The sequence below is a fragment of the Prionailurus viverrinus genome, chromosome F1 (genome assembly GCF_022837055.1).
Source record: "Prionailurus viverrinus isolate Anna chromosome F1, UM_Priviv_1.0, whole genome shotgun sequence".
Lineage (NCBI taxonomy): Eukaryota > Metazoa > Chordata > Mammalia > Carnivora > Felidae > Prionailurus > Prionailurus viverrinus.
The window spans coordinates 20,706,863-20,722,835 of record NC_062577.1 but is presented as its reverse complement, the minus strand read 5'-3'; the positions used below and the strand labels follow the sequence as shown (position 1 = coordinate 20,722,835).

The window sequence follows — 15,973 nt, the reverse complement described above, 5'->3', positions numbered from 1 at the left end:
CTTCAGACTGATCATTAAAAACATTCTTTGTATGAAGTACAGTGTACTTAATAAGTTTATTCTGTTGATAATGATTTTATGATATCCATTAGAAATATCTTTAGGCTTTTTTATCATAGTAAAATTACATTTTATATTCTAATGATGAACTAATATTCTTATAAAAAATTCAGGATTATTGAGTAAAATTAAAGTGCTTGTTTGGAAAAAGGGAAGAACAAGTTGATCTTTTATTACACTTTACAAATGTTAAGCACGTTTGCAACCAACTCTAATAATTGCTAATTTGTATGTATTATATTCCTTTTATATAATCATTGAGTGTGATAACAATGCATTTTTTAACCCTTTTCAAAATTGTGTTTATTTTATATAGTGTTCAGTATGGTGAGAAGAGAATAGGATTTGAAATCTGATTAACCTGACCTGGAGAAAGTTAAAGTTGAGGAAACTAAGGAAATGAAGTAGGGAAAAATAACCCCCAGCTCAAAAAATGATTGTGAAGATTTGTTGAGTTCATATATTAAAGTACTTGATGGTTTATGGCCTAGAATAGGCGTAATTCTCTTGTGTCCTTGTTAAATGGAAAGCTTATACAGCTTGACCAAAACAAAAAAAAAAATCCCTTTTCCAAAATGGACAAAGAATAATAGATAATTCACAAAAGAAGAAGTACAACTAGTCTGCTCCTTGTTCACTGCAAATATTTTCCTGTTTGCCATTTTTAATGTTGTTAATATCTTATGTATAGACATTTTTAATTTATATCTTTCACTTTTTCTTTCCTTATTTCTTTTTATTGCTTCTAAGTTTAGAAAGCTATTCTTTTGCATTTTAATCAGTGCTTCAGTGCTTTGGGAATATGAATTAGTAACTTTTCAGGAGAGCAATTTATCAGTGTTATCGAGAAGCCTAAAGATAAAATTCTCTTTCTAGAAATGTATTGTAAACAGATAATCAGATGCTTACAGTGATTTATATAATATTCATGACAACATTATTTATACAGCAAAAAATTTGAAACAACCTTACTGTCTAACAATTAGAGAAGTTACATACAATACTATAGCTATGTGAGAGAATATTACTATATTTCAAAAATGTTAATAACAAGATAGGATTTAAAAGAATAAAAAGTATCATCCCAAATTTGTTAGATTTATATAGATTATTATGTATACTTACAGATGATGAATATTGGATATATTTTAGCTGATGGAATTATGAGTTATTTTTAATTCTTCATATTTTCTGTATTTTCCAGATCTTCTATAATCCTTATTTTTATAATAAGGGCAAAATAATCTGCCACTCCCACACCTGACATTTTTCCATCACTTTTATATTTTCTTTTATGATCTTTTTGTTGATTCATTTATTTGCCAAATATCTGTACAGACACTGTTCTGGGCTGCATCAGTGAATGACATAGACAAAGCCTGCTGTTGAGAAGCTTAAATTCTATTAAATATTAAAAATTATATTAACCATAATTTATACATAATTTTGTGGGGTTTTTGATGTTAAGAGTAGATGTCATTGCTGTTGTGCCATTTAAGCTGCATTTTAGGTAATAAGTTTATATTACTTAAAAAGCACTTGTTATTGCCATTTATTGGGCCAACTGCTTCATATTAATTTTATTACATTTTCCTGAGTAAGCAGTTTGCCCAAGATTACATATCTAGTAAGTGGGAAATCAGGGATTCAAACCCACGTTGGTCTGTTTCCAGAGTTTTCGTTTTGTTCAGTTTTGAACAGCACCTGAGCAGGTGCTCAAAAATATTTGTTGAATAAATATTTCATGAATATTCTTGCAATTTTAGGTGTGTTTTCAAGCCCCACATATTCTAGAAAAAGTGAGGGAACAGATAATCTTGAACTTTGATACCTTTAGAGCAGTATACTGTAACCTTTAACCTCCTTTCATCTGCTGAATTCGGTTGTTGCAAGCTAACTAGTGTTTTTTGTTTTGTTTTGTTTTTGTTTTTTGCTGCCCATTTTGCCTTATTGTGGTATTTACTCTGGACTAAAAGAAGGAAAATAGGCTGCTGTAATATATGTCTGCTGGCTCACTGGTTCTCTGATAAAAGGACTGAATCACATCTCCCTCAGGCTTATGCTCTGCAATCATTTCAGTTCGGTCTAGATTTCACTATGAGATTGTCAACTCCTCAGGAGTTTGTATATCCAGTTACTTAGTGCAGGGGCCTGGGTACAAATTCAGCCTTATATAAAATGTATTACTTGAATGAATGAGTTTTCTAATTTGAACGTTTAGAAGAGTAAGTAATGTAGGCTAAACGTTGAGGTTAGGTAAAAAGGGTATAGTCTGGGAACAAAGTTGGAGCTCATTGTCTACTATGCATTGAATTTTAGTGTGTAAGAGACTTGCCAAGGGGTTGAATTGGTGTTTGTGTCTAGGCGCCAAAGGATGTGACCCTGAAATCTTAAGAAGCACCGTAGGGAGTTTTGAGGCAGGCAGTATAAGGACCTAGGAAGAACACTGTCTTTGGTCCTGTTTCTACACATTACATTATTTTCTCAAAACCCAGACTTTTACATCATGCTTTAGGGCTTGCAGAATGCCAGCAGACACTCTGTCAGCCACTGACGCTTGGTAGAAATTACTTTTTGTGTTTTCTGCCTGGGGCCCGTATTACCTTTTCCTATACATCTCTGAATGTTAATTGCTTAGAGATTAAGGAAAAGCAGACACATGAAAATGGTTGCATTGCTGGTAGAACAGTTGTTTATTATTTTACAGACCTTTTTGTTAAGTGGAGATAATTTCAAGAATGATGTAATCATCTAACTTACTTATGATCTGTACGTGACTGAACTGAGAGACTGGAATTCATATCTTTCTTTAGGTTTCTAGTATGGCATTTAACTCACTGACCACTTTTCTTTACTTTGCATTTATTAATAGGCATATCCTATTCCATTTTAGTAGTAAACTACATACTTTACTAAATATGCGATTATATGCTACCTGAATTCTAGATCCAGAATTTTTAAGGCATTGTTTTGCCGTGTTGTATTTTTCTCTTTTTATTTAAGAAGTTTTATTTCTTTTAGATGTTTTTGATTTGTAAATATGGCCTGGGCTGCTTAGATTTTTGGTGTGCTTATTGACTGTTGCTTTTGCTAAATTTGCAGATGGGCTGAGTGATGAGAACAATGATGATCGAGTATTAAAATGCTGTCTTCAGTACCAGGAATTATTCCCTTCTTCTGTTGTTATTCTGTGCACGTGAGTTTCATGGTCATTTTACTCTTTTTTAATTTTTTAATCTTAAAAAAATGTTTATTTTTGAGAGGGAGAGAGCATGAGCAGGAGAGGGGCAGAGAGAGAGAGAGAATCCCAAGCAGGCTCCACGCTGTGAGCACAGAACCCAAGGTGGGGCTTCATCTCAGGACCCATGAGATCATGACCTGAGCTGAAGTCAGATGCTCAACCGACTGAGCCATCCAGGCGCCCCATACCAAAGAATTTTTAAAAGTCATAATGTACCCACCATGCTAAAGATGGAGAACATACATCATTTTCTAAATCTGCTAGTAAACATATTCAATTTTATTTCACATCCTCATAACGTGTAAGCTATAGAAGAATGAGATTTGAATCTTATAAAGTCTCATTTTGGTTTTATTTATAAGACATTCAGAAACCTTTTGTAAAAGCTGGGGGCAGCCAATTTTATCTTCCAATAAAATAGTTCAGAAATAAAATTCTGACAAATTTGTGGTCATGAGGCAAAAAGGTTAATTAATTAATTAATTTGTGGGGAAGAGGCAGTTTATGTTGCAGTTATGCCCCTGGTGCCTGTTAATAGAGTGAGGGCTGGAATGCCAGATCTCCCACTTACCAGCTTTGTGACCTGGGCAAGTTGCTTAGTTAGTTACCTCACATGTAAAATACAGGGGGGATACTAATCATAAAATGATCTCAGTAGGAATTTCCTCCTCCTCCTCTTCCTCCTCCTCCTCCTCCTCCCTTTCTCCTCCTTTCTTTCCTCTATTCATAACTTATTTCTAAGGTAAAACTAACATAATGTTAAACAAATTTGTATTCACTGTGTATGAAAAAAGGCTCTGAAGGAACTGAGAAGGGCAATTTTGAACTGCAGTTTTAGTCTGAATTTTTTTTCACTGAAAAATGGAGCTTTTACTCTTTCATAATCATGCCTAAATTCACTATGAAATGCAGTGATGAGAGAAATGAATAGACCTAAGGTTTTTCTTGTAAGGGGGCTTGGTCAGTTATCATTTTAAATATATGTAACTTTTCGGGGTGCCTGGGTGGCTCAGTCAGTTAACTGTCTCACTTTGGTTCAGGTCATGACCTCATGCCTCATGGGTTCGAGCCCCATGTCAGGCTCCATGCTGACAGCTTGGAGCCTGGAGTCTGCTTTGGCTTCTGTGTCTCCCTCTCTCTCTGCCCCTCTCTGCTCATGCTGTCTCTCTCTCTCCTTCAAAAATAAATATTAAAAATTTTTTTAAATATATGTAACTGTTCCCTCACTGTTCAATACACCTAAAGTAATAAAACATTACATGTTAACTGTAATGGAATTAAAATTTCTTTAAAATGTAAAAAAAAAATTCCCATTTTAGCTGTCTTCAAAGATGATGTTATTCTTTTCAGGATTAGAGGAAATACTAGAGATTTATGTCTAGCATATTTAAAATTATTTTTTATCTAGGGTATAATATATCATGGAGTTTGTGGAAGGTTGAAATAGATAATATGTTAATCGTTTTGAAATGAGCTAAGCTAAATTTGAGGAATGATTGTTATGTAATTGTTTTTTTAGTTCAACTTAGAATGAAACTTAAATTGGTGAGACTTTAACAATTCTCCATTATTTCTGCAGTCAGTGTTTTGGGATTAACAGAGGTAACAATTCTTAGTGAAACAAAAGTTTGTAGTCAGACTGTACTTTTAATTCTAGCACTATCATGTTCCAGGTGAGCCTGTTTTTTCATTTTTATTTTTTCCTTTAAAGGGCTGTAATCATGCCTACTGAGTAAGTCTCACCTACTTACTGTGAGGATAAATTTGTTTTACTTAAATAGATAATGGTAATGATGAAAATATTGATAATGATAGAGCTAGGAGAACCCTTCTACTATACCTTATTTTAAGTACATTATTTTACATTTGCAACCCTGAGTATGAGCCAGCAATACCTAGTTCATATCTCTATCCATTTCTTTCTTCTAGATTCTAGACTAGTATATTCATTCTTATTTGCTGTCTTTACTTGGATGTCTCGTAAACATTTGGGACCTGCCATCTCTAGAAATGAACTCTTGGTCTCTCCTTCTAAACTACTATCCATCTGAATAAAAAGTGCCACCGTTGGGGCTTCTGAGTGGCTCAGTCAGCTAAGTATCTGATTCTTGATCTCAGCTCAGGTCTTGATCTTAAGGTCATGAGTTCAGGTCCTGCGTGGGGCTCCGCACTGGATGTGAAGCCTACTTTAAAAAACAAACAAAACCAGGGCATCTGAGTGCCTCAGTTGGTTAAGCATCCAACTTTTGATTTCGGCTCGGGCCATGATCTCATGGTTTTTGGCTCGAGTCCTGCATCAGGCTCTGCTCTGCTGATAGCACAGAGCCTTCTTGGGATTTTCTGTCTCCCTCTCTCTCAAAATAAATAAATAAGCATTTAAAAATTTTTAAAAGTGCCATCTTCCACCCATTTGCTAAAGCCAGAAACCTAGGAGTCATTTTTGATACTTGCTTCTCTGTCATAATCTATATCCAGTCAAGTAAGGGGTCCTGTGTGATCTTTTCTTTATCTTCCTTGCCAACCTATGTCAACCAGGTTATTTTTTCACTGCCTTTTTGACTCTAAGACTGATTGTGCTGTGTACTTCCATACTTGCTCTCTTTCATTTATTCTTCAAAAGTAATGTATTTAAAAATGTTTAATTTTAAAAATAGTTGCATTATGGAGACTTTCAAAATACTTAAAGTGAAGAAGAGTTAATAAACTCTTAAGTATGCAGCTACAATTTTCAAAATTGTTCCATTCTTTTATTATCTATATCTCCATTCACTCCCTGTCCCCCCATGAGTGGTTTTATACAGATTTTTTGTGTTTTGAGGGAAAATGTGCCATTTTGGAATGCATAAATCTTAACTATACAATCTTTACAACGGATACACTGGTGTAGCCCACATGCCTCTTGATATATAGAGAACTTCTGTCACCCCAGAAAATACTTTTATGCCCTGCCCCTTTGTGCTCTTTTTCTAGTTTCTTTTTCTTTTTATTCTTTTATGTTTTTATTTTATTTTTGAGAGAGAAACAGAGCACAAGCAGGGGAGGGGCAGAGAGAGAGGAAGACACAGAACGTGAAGCAGGCTCCAGGCTCTGAGCTGTCGGCACAAAACCTGACACACGGCTGGAACTCAAGGACTATGCGAAGTTAGATGCTTAACCAACTGAACCACTTGAGCACCCCTCTTTTTCTAGTTTCTTAAGGTGAAAGCTGAGATCATTTATTTGAGACTCCTATAAATTTCCCTGTAAGCACTGCTTCAGCTGTATCCCACAAACGTTGATGTTCTATTTTTTTCATTCAATTCAATAGAACTTACCTTTGACAATTAGATGATTGCTGTTTAATTCCAAATATTTGCACATTTTTTAATCTTCTTGTTATTAATTTGTACTTTAATTCCACTTTGGCTTGAGAACATTAATTTATATGGTTTCTGTTCTTTTACATTTGTTAGTTTTATTGCCAAGAATATGGTCTACCTTGGTGAATGTTTTATGTGCACTTAAAAAGAATTTGTATCCTCTTGTGGGTGGAGTATTCTATAAATTTCAGTTAGGTGAAGTTGGTTGGTAGTATTGTTCAGGTTTTCTATAACCTTACTGATTGATTATTCTGTGATTATTGAGAGAGGAGTATTGAAATCTCCAACTATAATTATGGGTTTGTTTAATTCTCCTTTCTGTTTTATTTGTTTTGCTTCATGTATTATGAAGCTTTGTAGTAAGATGCATACACATTTAGGTTTGTTTAGGATTGTCTTCTTGGAGAATTGACCCTTTCTCGTTGTGTAATGTCTCTCTGTTCCTGAAGTCTCCTTTGTTTGGTATTAATACTAGCATTCCAGTTTTGTTTTCGTTAGTATTTATATTGTATATCTTTTCCTATCCATTTACTTTTAATCTGTGTTTTTATATTAAAGTAAGTATTTTGTGGGTAGTATATGGTCAGTACTTTCTTCTTTGTCCATTCTGAGAATTTCTTTGAATTGATAAGTTTATACCACTCATTTTTAATTAGATCAAAATCTACCTTTTTGCTAATTATTTTCTATTTGTTTCATCTGTTCTTTTTTCTTTTTCTTTCTTTTCTTGAGTTGTGTATTTTTTATGGTGCCATTTTATCTCCATTATTGATTTATCTATACCGTTTAGAAAAAACGTTTTAGTGGTTGCCCTAACCACTAAACCACAGAAACCAGATTCAGGTTTCTGTCTGGTGTCATATTCCTTTTGCCTAAATGAATTTCTTTGACATATGCATGCCTACTGGCAGCGAACTTTTTGTTTTGTTTATCTCATAATTTCTTTATTTCTTCATTTATTTTTGTTTATTTTTTTATGTTTATTTTTAAGAGAGAGAGTTGGGGAGGAGCAGAAAGAGAGGGAGACAGAGAACCCCAAGCAGGCTCCGCACTGTTAGCTCAGAGCCCAACACAGGGCTTGAACCTACAAACCATGAAATCATGACCCCAACTGAAATCAAGAGTTGGATGGTCAACCAAATGAGCCACCCAGGCACCCCTCTTAATTTATTTTTGAAAGATATTTTTGCTGGATATACAATTCTGGGTTGACTTTTTTTTTTTTCCTTCCAGTATTTTAAAGAGGTGACTCCATTTTCTTCTAGTTTGTATGGTTTCTGATGAGAAGTCTGATGTAAATGTTATCTTTGTTCCTCTATATGTAATGTGTCTTTTTTTTGCTCTCTGCTTTCAAGGACTTTTCTTTATCCTTTGCTTTTTTAGCAGTTTATTTTAGCAGTTTTTAGCAGATATGTCTCTGTTTGTATATGTGTGGTGGGTTGGGGGGCTGAGTAGAGAAGGATTTTTCCTGCTTGATATTCTCTGAGCTTCTTTGATCTCTAGTTTCCTATCTGTCTTCAGTTTTAGATAATTCTCAGCCATTATTTCTTCAAATATTTTTTCTGCCCATTCCCTCTTTCCTCCTCATATTATAGAATTATACTGTGGTAGCCAGTGACCCCTGTGATCCCTGCTTCTTAGTATGAACGCCCTTGTATAGTCCCCTCCTGCATTGTACCAGGGTTGGCTGTCTGTGTGACAGACAGCATGCATCAGAAGTGATAGCATGTTCCTTCTGTGATTAGATTATAAAAGACTGGGACTTCCTCCTCGGGCACTCTCTTCCTTTCTCCACTCTCAAATCACTTGCTTTGTGGAAGCAAGCTGCCATGCCATAAACAGCCCTGTGGAAGAGGTCCACATGGTGAGAAACTGAAGCCTCCAGCCAAGAGCCAGTGATGGACTAAAGCCTGCCAATAGGCACATGAATGTGTGCCAATTAAACCTTGAGATGGCTGCAACCTTAGGCAATAGCATATTACAACCTTGTAAGAGACTCTGAACCAGAACCGACCAGTCAAGCTGTTCCCAGATTTCTGATTCTTAGGAACTGTGTGAGAAAATAAATGTTTATTTTAAGCTGCTGAGTTTTGGAATAACTTGTATACAGCAATAGATAACTAATATAGGCACATATGTTAGACTGTTTGATATTGTTCCACAGCTTCTGGATTTTTTTTTTTTTTTAAACTTGTACTCTCTTTGTATTTCAGTTTGGGTCATTTCTTTTGACCTGTCTTCAAGTTTGTAATGTTTTCCTTGCCTGTGTCAAGTATACTGAGGAACCTTGTTGAAAGCATTCTTTATTTCTGTGACTGTGTGTGTGTGTGTGTGTGTGTGTGTGTGTGTTATTGCTAGCATTTAGTTGCTTTCATTTAATTTTCATGATTTTCATCTGTCCTGAAATGCCTGTCTGATTTTGCATGCTATTCACCTTTTCCATTAGAGCATTTAACAAATAAATCAAAATTATTTAAAATTCCCTATCAGATAGCTTCAACATCTGTGCCATGTGTAAGTCTGGTGCTATTGATTGCTTTGTCTCTTGGCAGCATGCTATTTTTTTCTGGGCAGAATTTATATACAGATTTTAAGGTTCACTTGCTCTGTGGTTTCCTCCCTTCTTCAGCTCCTCACTTAACTCTCTATCTGCTCTGGCCGGCCCTGAACATGGCCTCTGACATTTCAAGTTACTGTGGCTGAGGCTTCTGTTGTAAGCCATTGATGAATTAGAAAATGACCTCGGGCAAAAAGGTAGAACCTTGTAGAACCTCTATGATGAAGATAGACTTCTCTCCAGCTTCTGCCCTCATTTTTCTGATCCCTAGTGCCTTCAGATAACTTTTATTTTTTCCTTTTTTTGTCCAAATTTTCTGATTTTCAGCTGTGGAAAGATTAATCTGACCAAGCTACTGTGCCATTAACAAAAGCTGGAAGCCTGTTGGATTCCAGAATAGCAATTTAATAAACACAGATCTGATCATGTCACTTACCCACTGAAGCCCTTAAATGTCTTTCTATTTATTAATGCCCTTGCCTTAGCCACATAAACTGTTCTCATGCACTATGCTCTAATCATACTTTATTTTTTCAGCAAATAGCAAATCTCACCATTTGTCTTATGCTCACTCTGAGTAAATTTGTAATTGCCTGCCATGTGGAAATTATTTCTTTTACCATGGCTCTCTGTTTATTTCTTTTTGGATGATCATATTCCTGTGTTCAAATCTGGCTGCCGCTTACCAGGTACAATTTTGGGCAAATTACTTAACCTCTTTGCACTTCAGATCCTCATCTGTGGAAGGGGGATACAAATAGTACCACTGCTACATAAGAGGTTTATTGTGAGAATTAAATGGGTTGCGAACATATATGTATATGTATATCTATCTATAGACATAGCTATCTATAGAGATATGTAGTACTTACAACATTGCCTGGTACCAGGGAAACATTCAATATGTAGTAATTATTCTCAAAAGCTATTTTACTGTATGTTAATTCCTTTATCTTCTCTGTTTTATTTTATTTTTTTTTTTTTTAAATTTTTTTTTTTCAACGTTTATTTATTTTTGGGACAGAGAGAGACAGAGCATGAACGGGGGAGGGGCAGAGAGAGAGGGAGACACGGAATCAGAAACAGGCTCCAGGCTCCGAGCCATCAGCCCAGAGCCCGACGCGGGGCTCGAACTCACGGACTGCGAGATCGTGACCTGGCTGAAGTCGGACGCTTAACCGACTGCGCCACCCAGGCGCCCCTATCTTCTCTGTTTTAAAAAAAAAATGTTATCCTTTGTTAATATACATGTTGAGAATCTCCAACCTTTGATTAAATCCCATGTGTTTTGAGTTACCATGTGATTTATCTTATAAAAAAAATTATTTCCTCCTAACCCCAACCTTAGGGATGATAGAAATTTAAGAAACAAAGGCCTAATAAGTGGTGTGAAGTCACTCAGTAAAGAAGAATTGAGTGCAGATTTATTAAACTTATCTCCGAACACAGATGTATGTCATCAACCTTGTTTATCTAAACAACAATTGAAAGCAGGTAGTATACTTACTGCAACTAATTTGAACTATATATTCTTTTATGTACTGACATTGATAACAATTGGAATTAATAGTAAATTTCCATCATGTACATTTAAAATAACATTGTTTGAAATACTTTTCAGCTTGTATATGGTAGAAATAAATGAAAATCATAATGGTAATCCAGAAGAAAACAGTTAACATTATTGCCTTCTACGTATGCTTTTACAAATTAATTTGAATTTTTGTCCATACACTTAATGCATTTTTACATGTTTATAATCACCGTATATATACTATTTTGTGCCTTGCGGAGTGTATCTTTTAAATTAATAGTAACTATAGAAAATATTCATTTGAGGTAGGAGAAATTTTTGGTTTCTTTTTAATGTTAGCTTCCTCTTCATAACCTTCTATCAATGCAATAAAAACTTAGTAATAAAAGAAACTTGAAAGATTCTAATAATATTTTAATTTTTAATTTTAAACTAATACTTAAGAAATTAATGGCAGTACCATTGTTTTATCTTTTTTTTTTTTACCAGAATAATCTGTTCTGTAGCTTGATATTTGATGGAATGTTGTATTAAATCTGACATAATTTAAAAATACATTCTACCTTTTCCCCTGTGGGGAAAATAATTATTGAAATCTTTAATATCATATGGACTTTTTATATGTAATTGTATAAAAATTGACATATATACATGCTACTTATTTGACCCCTTTGGTACTAAAATTTCTTTTGTCATAATATTCAAAATGACATTTAGAAGAAGTGATAGGATATTTTGGTTTCTGCTTTTTCAGGGGCAACATGCTTTCAGTTTGCCCTTCGTATTACTACCACTTTAAGTCCTTAGTATTTGTAGAGATAAGCCACTTAATGTTTTGAGTTTTGCCATAAAGAAATTGCAGCTGCCTTCAGGCATCAAATTAATAATGTTAATGAAATGATGTCAATTAAAATAATAAAAACTTACTTTAAAAGGGGAGGGCATAAAGGTAGTTAAACCAGAGATTCTCGTCCTTTCAAAACAATTTACTGATGTGAGCTGCAATGGGAAGAATATACTATTTTTGGACGAAAACACACTTTGATCCATAATTCTTCATTTTCTATTATAAATAGATGCAAAGCATTCTTTTAATTTTTCCTTTTTTGAAAATACAATTGAATTGTGGTTAAAATATCACACATTTCTTAAATTCCTATTTTAGTAAATATATTTAGTTGCCTTTTGTCAAAAAAATAAAGCATTTGCTAATATGATATGTTTATATCTAAAATAATTATAGATACATGTTTCTAAATACTGTTTGAAAAGTTGAGTATTGATTTGGTTTCTGTGTAATTTAGGTACTAAATTTATGTACATAAAATGCTTATTATTTATGGCCAAATGCTAATTTTAAAACAATAAAATATTTACTGTGAGTGTCTTAAATAAAGCCTGTGACTCTTTGTTTTAAAGAAGCGACACCACTAGAAGAGAGCTATAAGGGAGAATCTGTACATTCCAGACTACCCATTCTACTTGAAAGCATCATATCTGATCTTGAAAAATCTCTTGGAACAGCTTTATCTTCAATACTAGAAACAGAAATGAAAATTGCTTTTGGAAACCTCTGGATGGAGGTGATTATTTAAACTCTCTTAGTTGACAAATTTCTTTTTCGTTGCTAAAGATTTATGACCTTATCTTAAGAAATAGGACATGTATATGTGTAAGCTTCATTGTGATAATTTATATCCCATTATATTTTTTCATATAGTTTCTAAATAACTTCTTGAAAACTAAATGGTGGACATTTCCTATAGATTAAGAACTATATTTTGTCATTTAATTTTTTTCAATGAGCAGGTATTTATTATGTATCTACTGGTGTCAAACACATTGCCCCCATGGAGCTTAAATTGAATTCAGAAAAACTTCTCTCATATTTAGTTTATTTGAGTTAAAATGTTTAGTATAGGGAATCCCCATTGCAATGTGTATTCAGAAAAAGAAGTGTGTATTTTGGCTTATGTCATATAAATAATCAAAGTATAGCAAAGTATAAATATCATATCAACAAGATATTTTGTATTTTCTAGATTCACATCTTTGCTGCAGATAGTAAAACACCACATTTGGCAATAGTGGCCCTTTTAGTTTAGTTAATGTTTGTTTGCTGTTCATATGTATAGCTAGGAGGAACAGTCCCCCTCAGTTGTAGATTCTAATAACTTGTCAATATGATGTTTTTGCTGCTTGATTATATGATCAAGTCTTGAGCCAAGATGATGAGGAATGATCAAAAGATTCTAGGAGGGTTGACTTAAATTGGATATTTTGTAATAGAGTCTAGGAAAGTCATTGCATATGAATAATTCAAAAAAGGATGTGCTGACATCTTATAGTGCTAAATGATGAATCTCCTTTATAAACAACCCTTTGCAAGAGTGTAGCAAGTGTTAGTGCTAGCTGACGTCTTTTTTCTGTATAGATTTTCCCACAGCTATGTGAAATAATTAGATTGATTTCCTCCTAGAATTGACTATGTTGGAAAGTAAATTGAGTATCTTTCCTGATTAAAACTATGCTTCTTCTGATTAAAACAGTGCTTTCGTTTTGCAGTTTCTGAAACTATAAGGATTAATACTAATCTGAATTTTACAAAAACAATTTGCAGTGGAATTAGAATTTTAAGATCACAATTGGCTTCTAATAGAATATCTCTTAGTTTAAAAAGAATTCAACTAACTATATTTTTCCCAGAAATATATATAGATATTTTTAAGTAATTCCTAAGTACTTTTTAATAATAGGAATAATAAATAAATTAGTAGGTAGTAATTTTTTCTAAATACTTTTTTAGATGCTGTACCTGAAACCACCATGGACTCTAATTCATTTATTACAGTGCTTTAGAAAACATTGGTTGGCTGTATTTGGATTAGTTATGGAGAAGAACGTGCTTTTAACCATTGAGAGCCTATATGAAAATCTCTGTAAAGGTATGAATTTTTTATTTTGTCTTTAGCAATGTTGTGTTAAAGTCAGACTAGCAGATATTTTCCATGGAATGTGAAGATGAGTTAATAAGAAATTGGTCAATTATTTTTTAACCATTTACACTTCTAATTACTAAAGGGAGTTTGTGGAAGCTGAATGAATGAAGTCCATAGAGCTCATGACCATTAATGGTATCACCACCATTGATATTCCTGGATATAGTGAATATTTAGTTTTTTATAATGTTTGAAAACTTTTAAAACTGTATTTTATTCAGGTATGAAAATAGAATTTAGACTTTTTTTTCATTTCTCACTGTGTTTAACACACAAACTTTGACCCCATTTCATGTACTAATTTTAGAAATAGTATATCAAAGTATGTATCTAAAATATATGGTTTAGGAAATAGAAAGTGTTTGTCTTTGGTATATAGTGAGTTCTAGAACCAGAAGACACTAGAGTCAACAACTTAGTTGGTGATTTTTAAGCCATGTTGCACAGAACCTTCTTGAAATGCCTCTGGAGCTGCCACAGATTGGAGATGGAAAGGCTAACTGGGAGCCTGGAAAGTTGGCGGGCCTTTAGCCCTCAACCCCAGCTTTAGCCATGCAGTTTTCTTTTATCAGTTTATATATGGAGAATCCATGTAGGTTTTGAAGAAAATGTTTCTCTGCTAAGAAAAAAAAGTTGGGAAAAGCACTGATCAAATGTTACAAGAGCCCATGTTTTATAATCAGGTAAACTATCCCTAAGAGGTAAGTGATTTGTCCAAAGTCAAACTACTGGATTTTTCTTGCTGTACCTTTAAAAAGCAAAATATGTGTAACAATTATTGGGATATTCAGTTTGTTCTGGGCTTTTTTTTAACTCCTCTAACATGATCTGTTCTGTTTATTATTTCCCTGTATTGGTTATATCCTGTCTGCTTTTGAAAAATAACTGTGAATATAGAGGACTATTAAATAACAACCTGAGTACTTGAGGATTTAAGCTAAGTTTAAAGGCACAAGAGCCAGGTAGTGAAGAATAAGATAATTTCATCATAAAACATATGCAAACAATTAATATAAAACTTGATTTAACACTAATCCTCCTGGAAGCTAAAACAAAACACAAACAAATATATTCTGTGGGAGGTATACCATGGCTATCTTTCCCTTGAAGTGTAACCTTTTGGGAAATGTCTTATATCTTTGGAAATTACTTCAGGGGATTTAAAGTACCTGGTCCAATGCCTTATGACTTTTAAAAGTTACCAAGTTTTTAAAAATCTTTATTTTGAGAGAGAGAGAGAGAGAGAGAGAGAGAGAGAGAGAGAGAGAGAGAATGAAGCCCAAGCAGGCTCCACGCTGTCAGCACAAAGCCTGATGTGGGGCTTGAACTCACGAATCCTGAGATCATGACCCTGAGATCAGTACCTGAGCCGAAATCAAGAGCCAGATGCTTAACTGACTGAGCCAGCCAGGCACCCCTAAAAGTTACCAATTTTTAGAAGACATTTTAAAAATTTAAAGATAATTCTTTAACTATAGAAGATATTTATAGGTGGTATTATTATATAAGAGAAGAGACAGGGAATGACTCCCTGGACATGCCTTTAAACCAGTTTTTATAAGACAGGGAATGACTCCTTGGACATGCCTTTAAACCAGTTTTTATAAAACATATAGAAATGTCTTTCATATCTTAAGTAGAAGCATAATTTAGTTCTATCAAAAGAGAAAGCCCATAATTCATGTATGATCTTGAATAAGATTTACTTTAAAGAATGGCATATTTATGTTTCCGATTCTGTGTCTCCCTCTCTCTCTGCCCCTCCCCTGTTCATGCTGTCTCTCTCTGTCCCAAAAATAAATAAATGTTGAAAAAAAAAATTAAAAAAAAAAAAAAAAAGAATGGCATATTTAGTTGCCATTTTTCTCTTTTTCCAGGGGTGGGCAGTGTTTGTCTTTTGCACACAGCTTAGAGGTAGTAGGTAATAGGAGAGAATGAAGAGATGATGGCTGTTCCTTTTGCTAAAAAGTCTTTTTTGGAATCATTGTGTGCATAATTTATTGATCCTTGGTCTAGAAGAATCTAATGCCTAATGTGTACTGACTTGTGAAGAATATATAATAGAACTATAAAAGTGCCTTCTCTAAAATAATTTTAAGAAAAGTCACAGTTTATGATTTTGTTTACTGTCTTTTAATAGTATACTCAGCTGTTAAATTATGATTGTGTTTAACTTCAGTAATCCCAAAGAATGTATCCTTAAATCAATTCATAGAAAATTGT

General features: G+C 33.8%; 1 protein-coding gene across 5 annotated transcripts in view; it reads left to right on the top strand.

Moving 5' to 3' along the window:
* The window catches only part of SWT1 (SWT1 RNA endoribonuclease homolog), a 106,197-nt gene that overhangs the window by 29,769 nt on the left and 60,455 nt on the right, over nucleotides 1-15,973 (top strand). For all 5 annotated transcript variants that reach the window (XR_007148039.1, XR_007148038.1, XM_047839905.1 and 2 more), the window contains exons 10-13: nucleotides 3,163-3,256; nucleotides 10,566-10,711; nucleotides 12,171-12,334; nucleotides 13,558-13,696. Coding sequence is in view for 3 of the 5 variants with exons in the window: in XM_047839905.1 (XP_047695861.1) it covers nucleotides 3,163-3,256; nucleotides 10,566-10,711; nucleotides 12,171-12,334; nucleotides 13,558-13,696 (543 nt within the window). In the remaining 2 variants the exon portion in view is untranslated. The remainder of the gene's footprint in view (nucleotides 1-3,162; nucleotides 3,257-10,565; nucleotides 10,712-12,170; nucleotides 12,335-13,557; nucleotides 13,697-15,973) is intronic.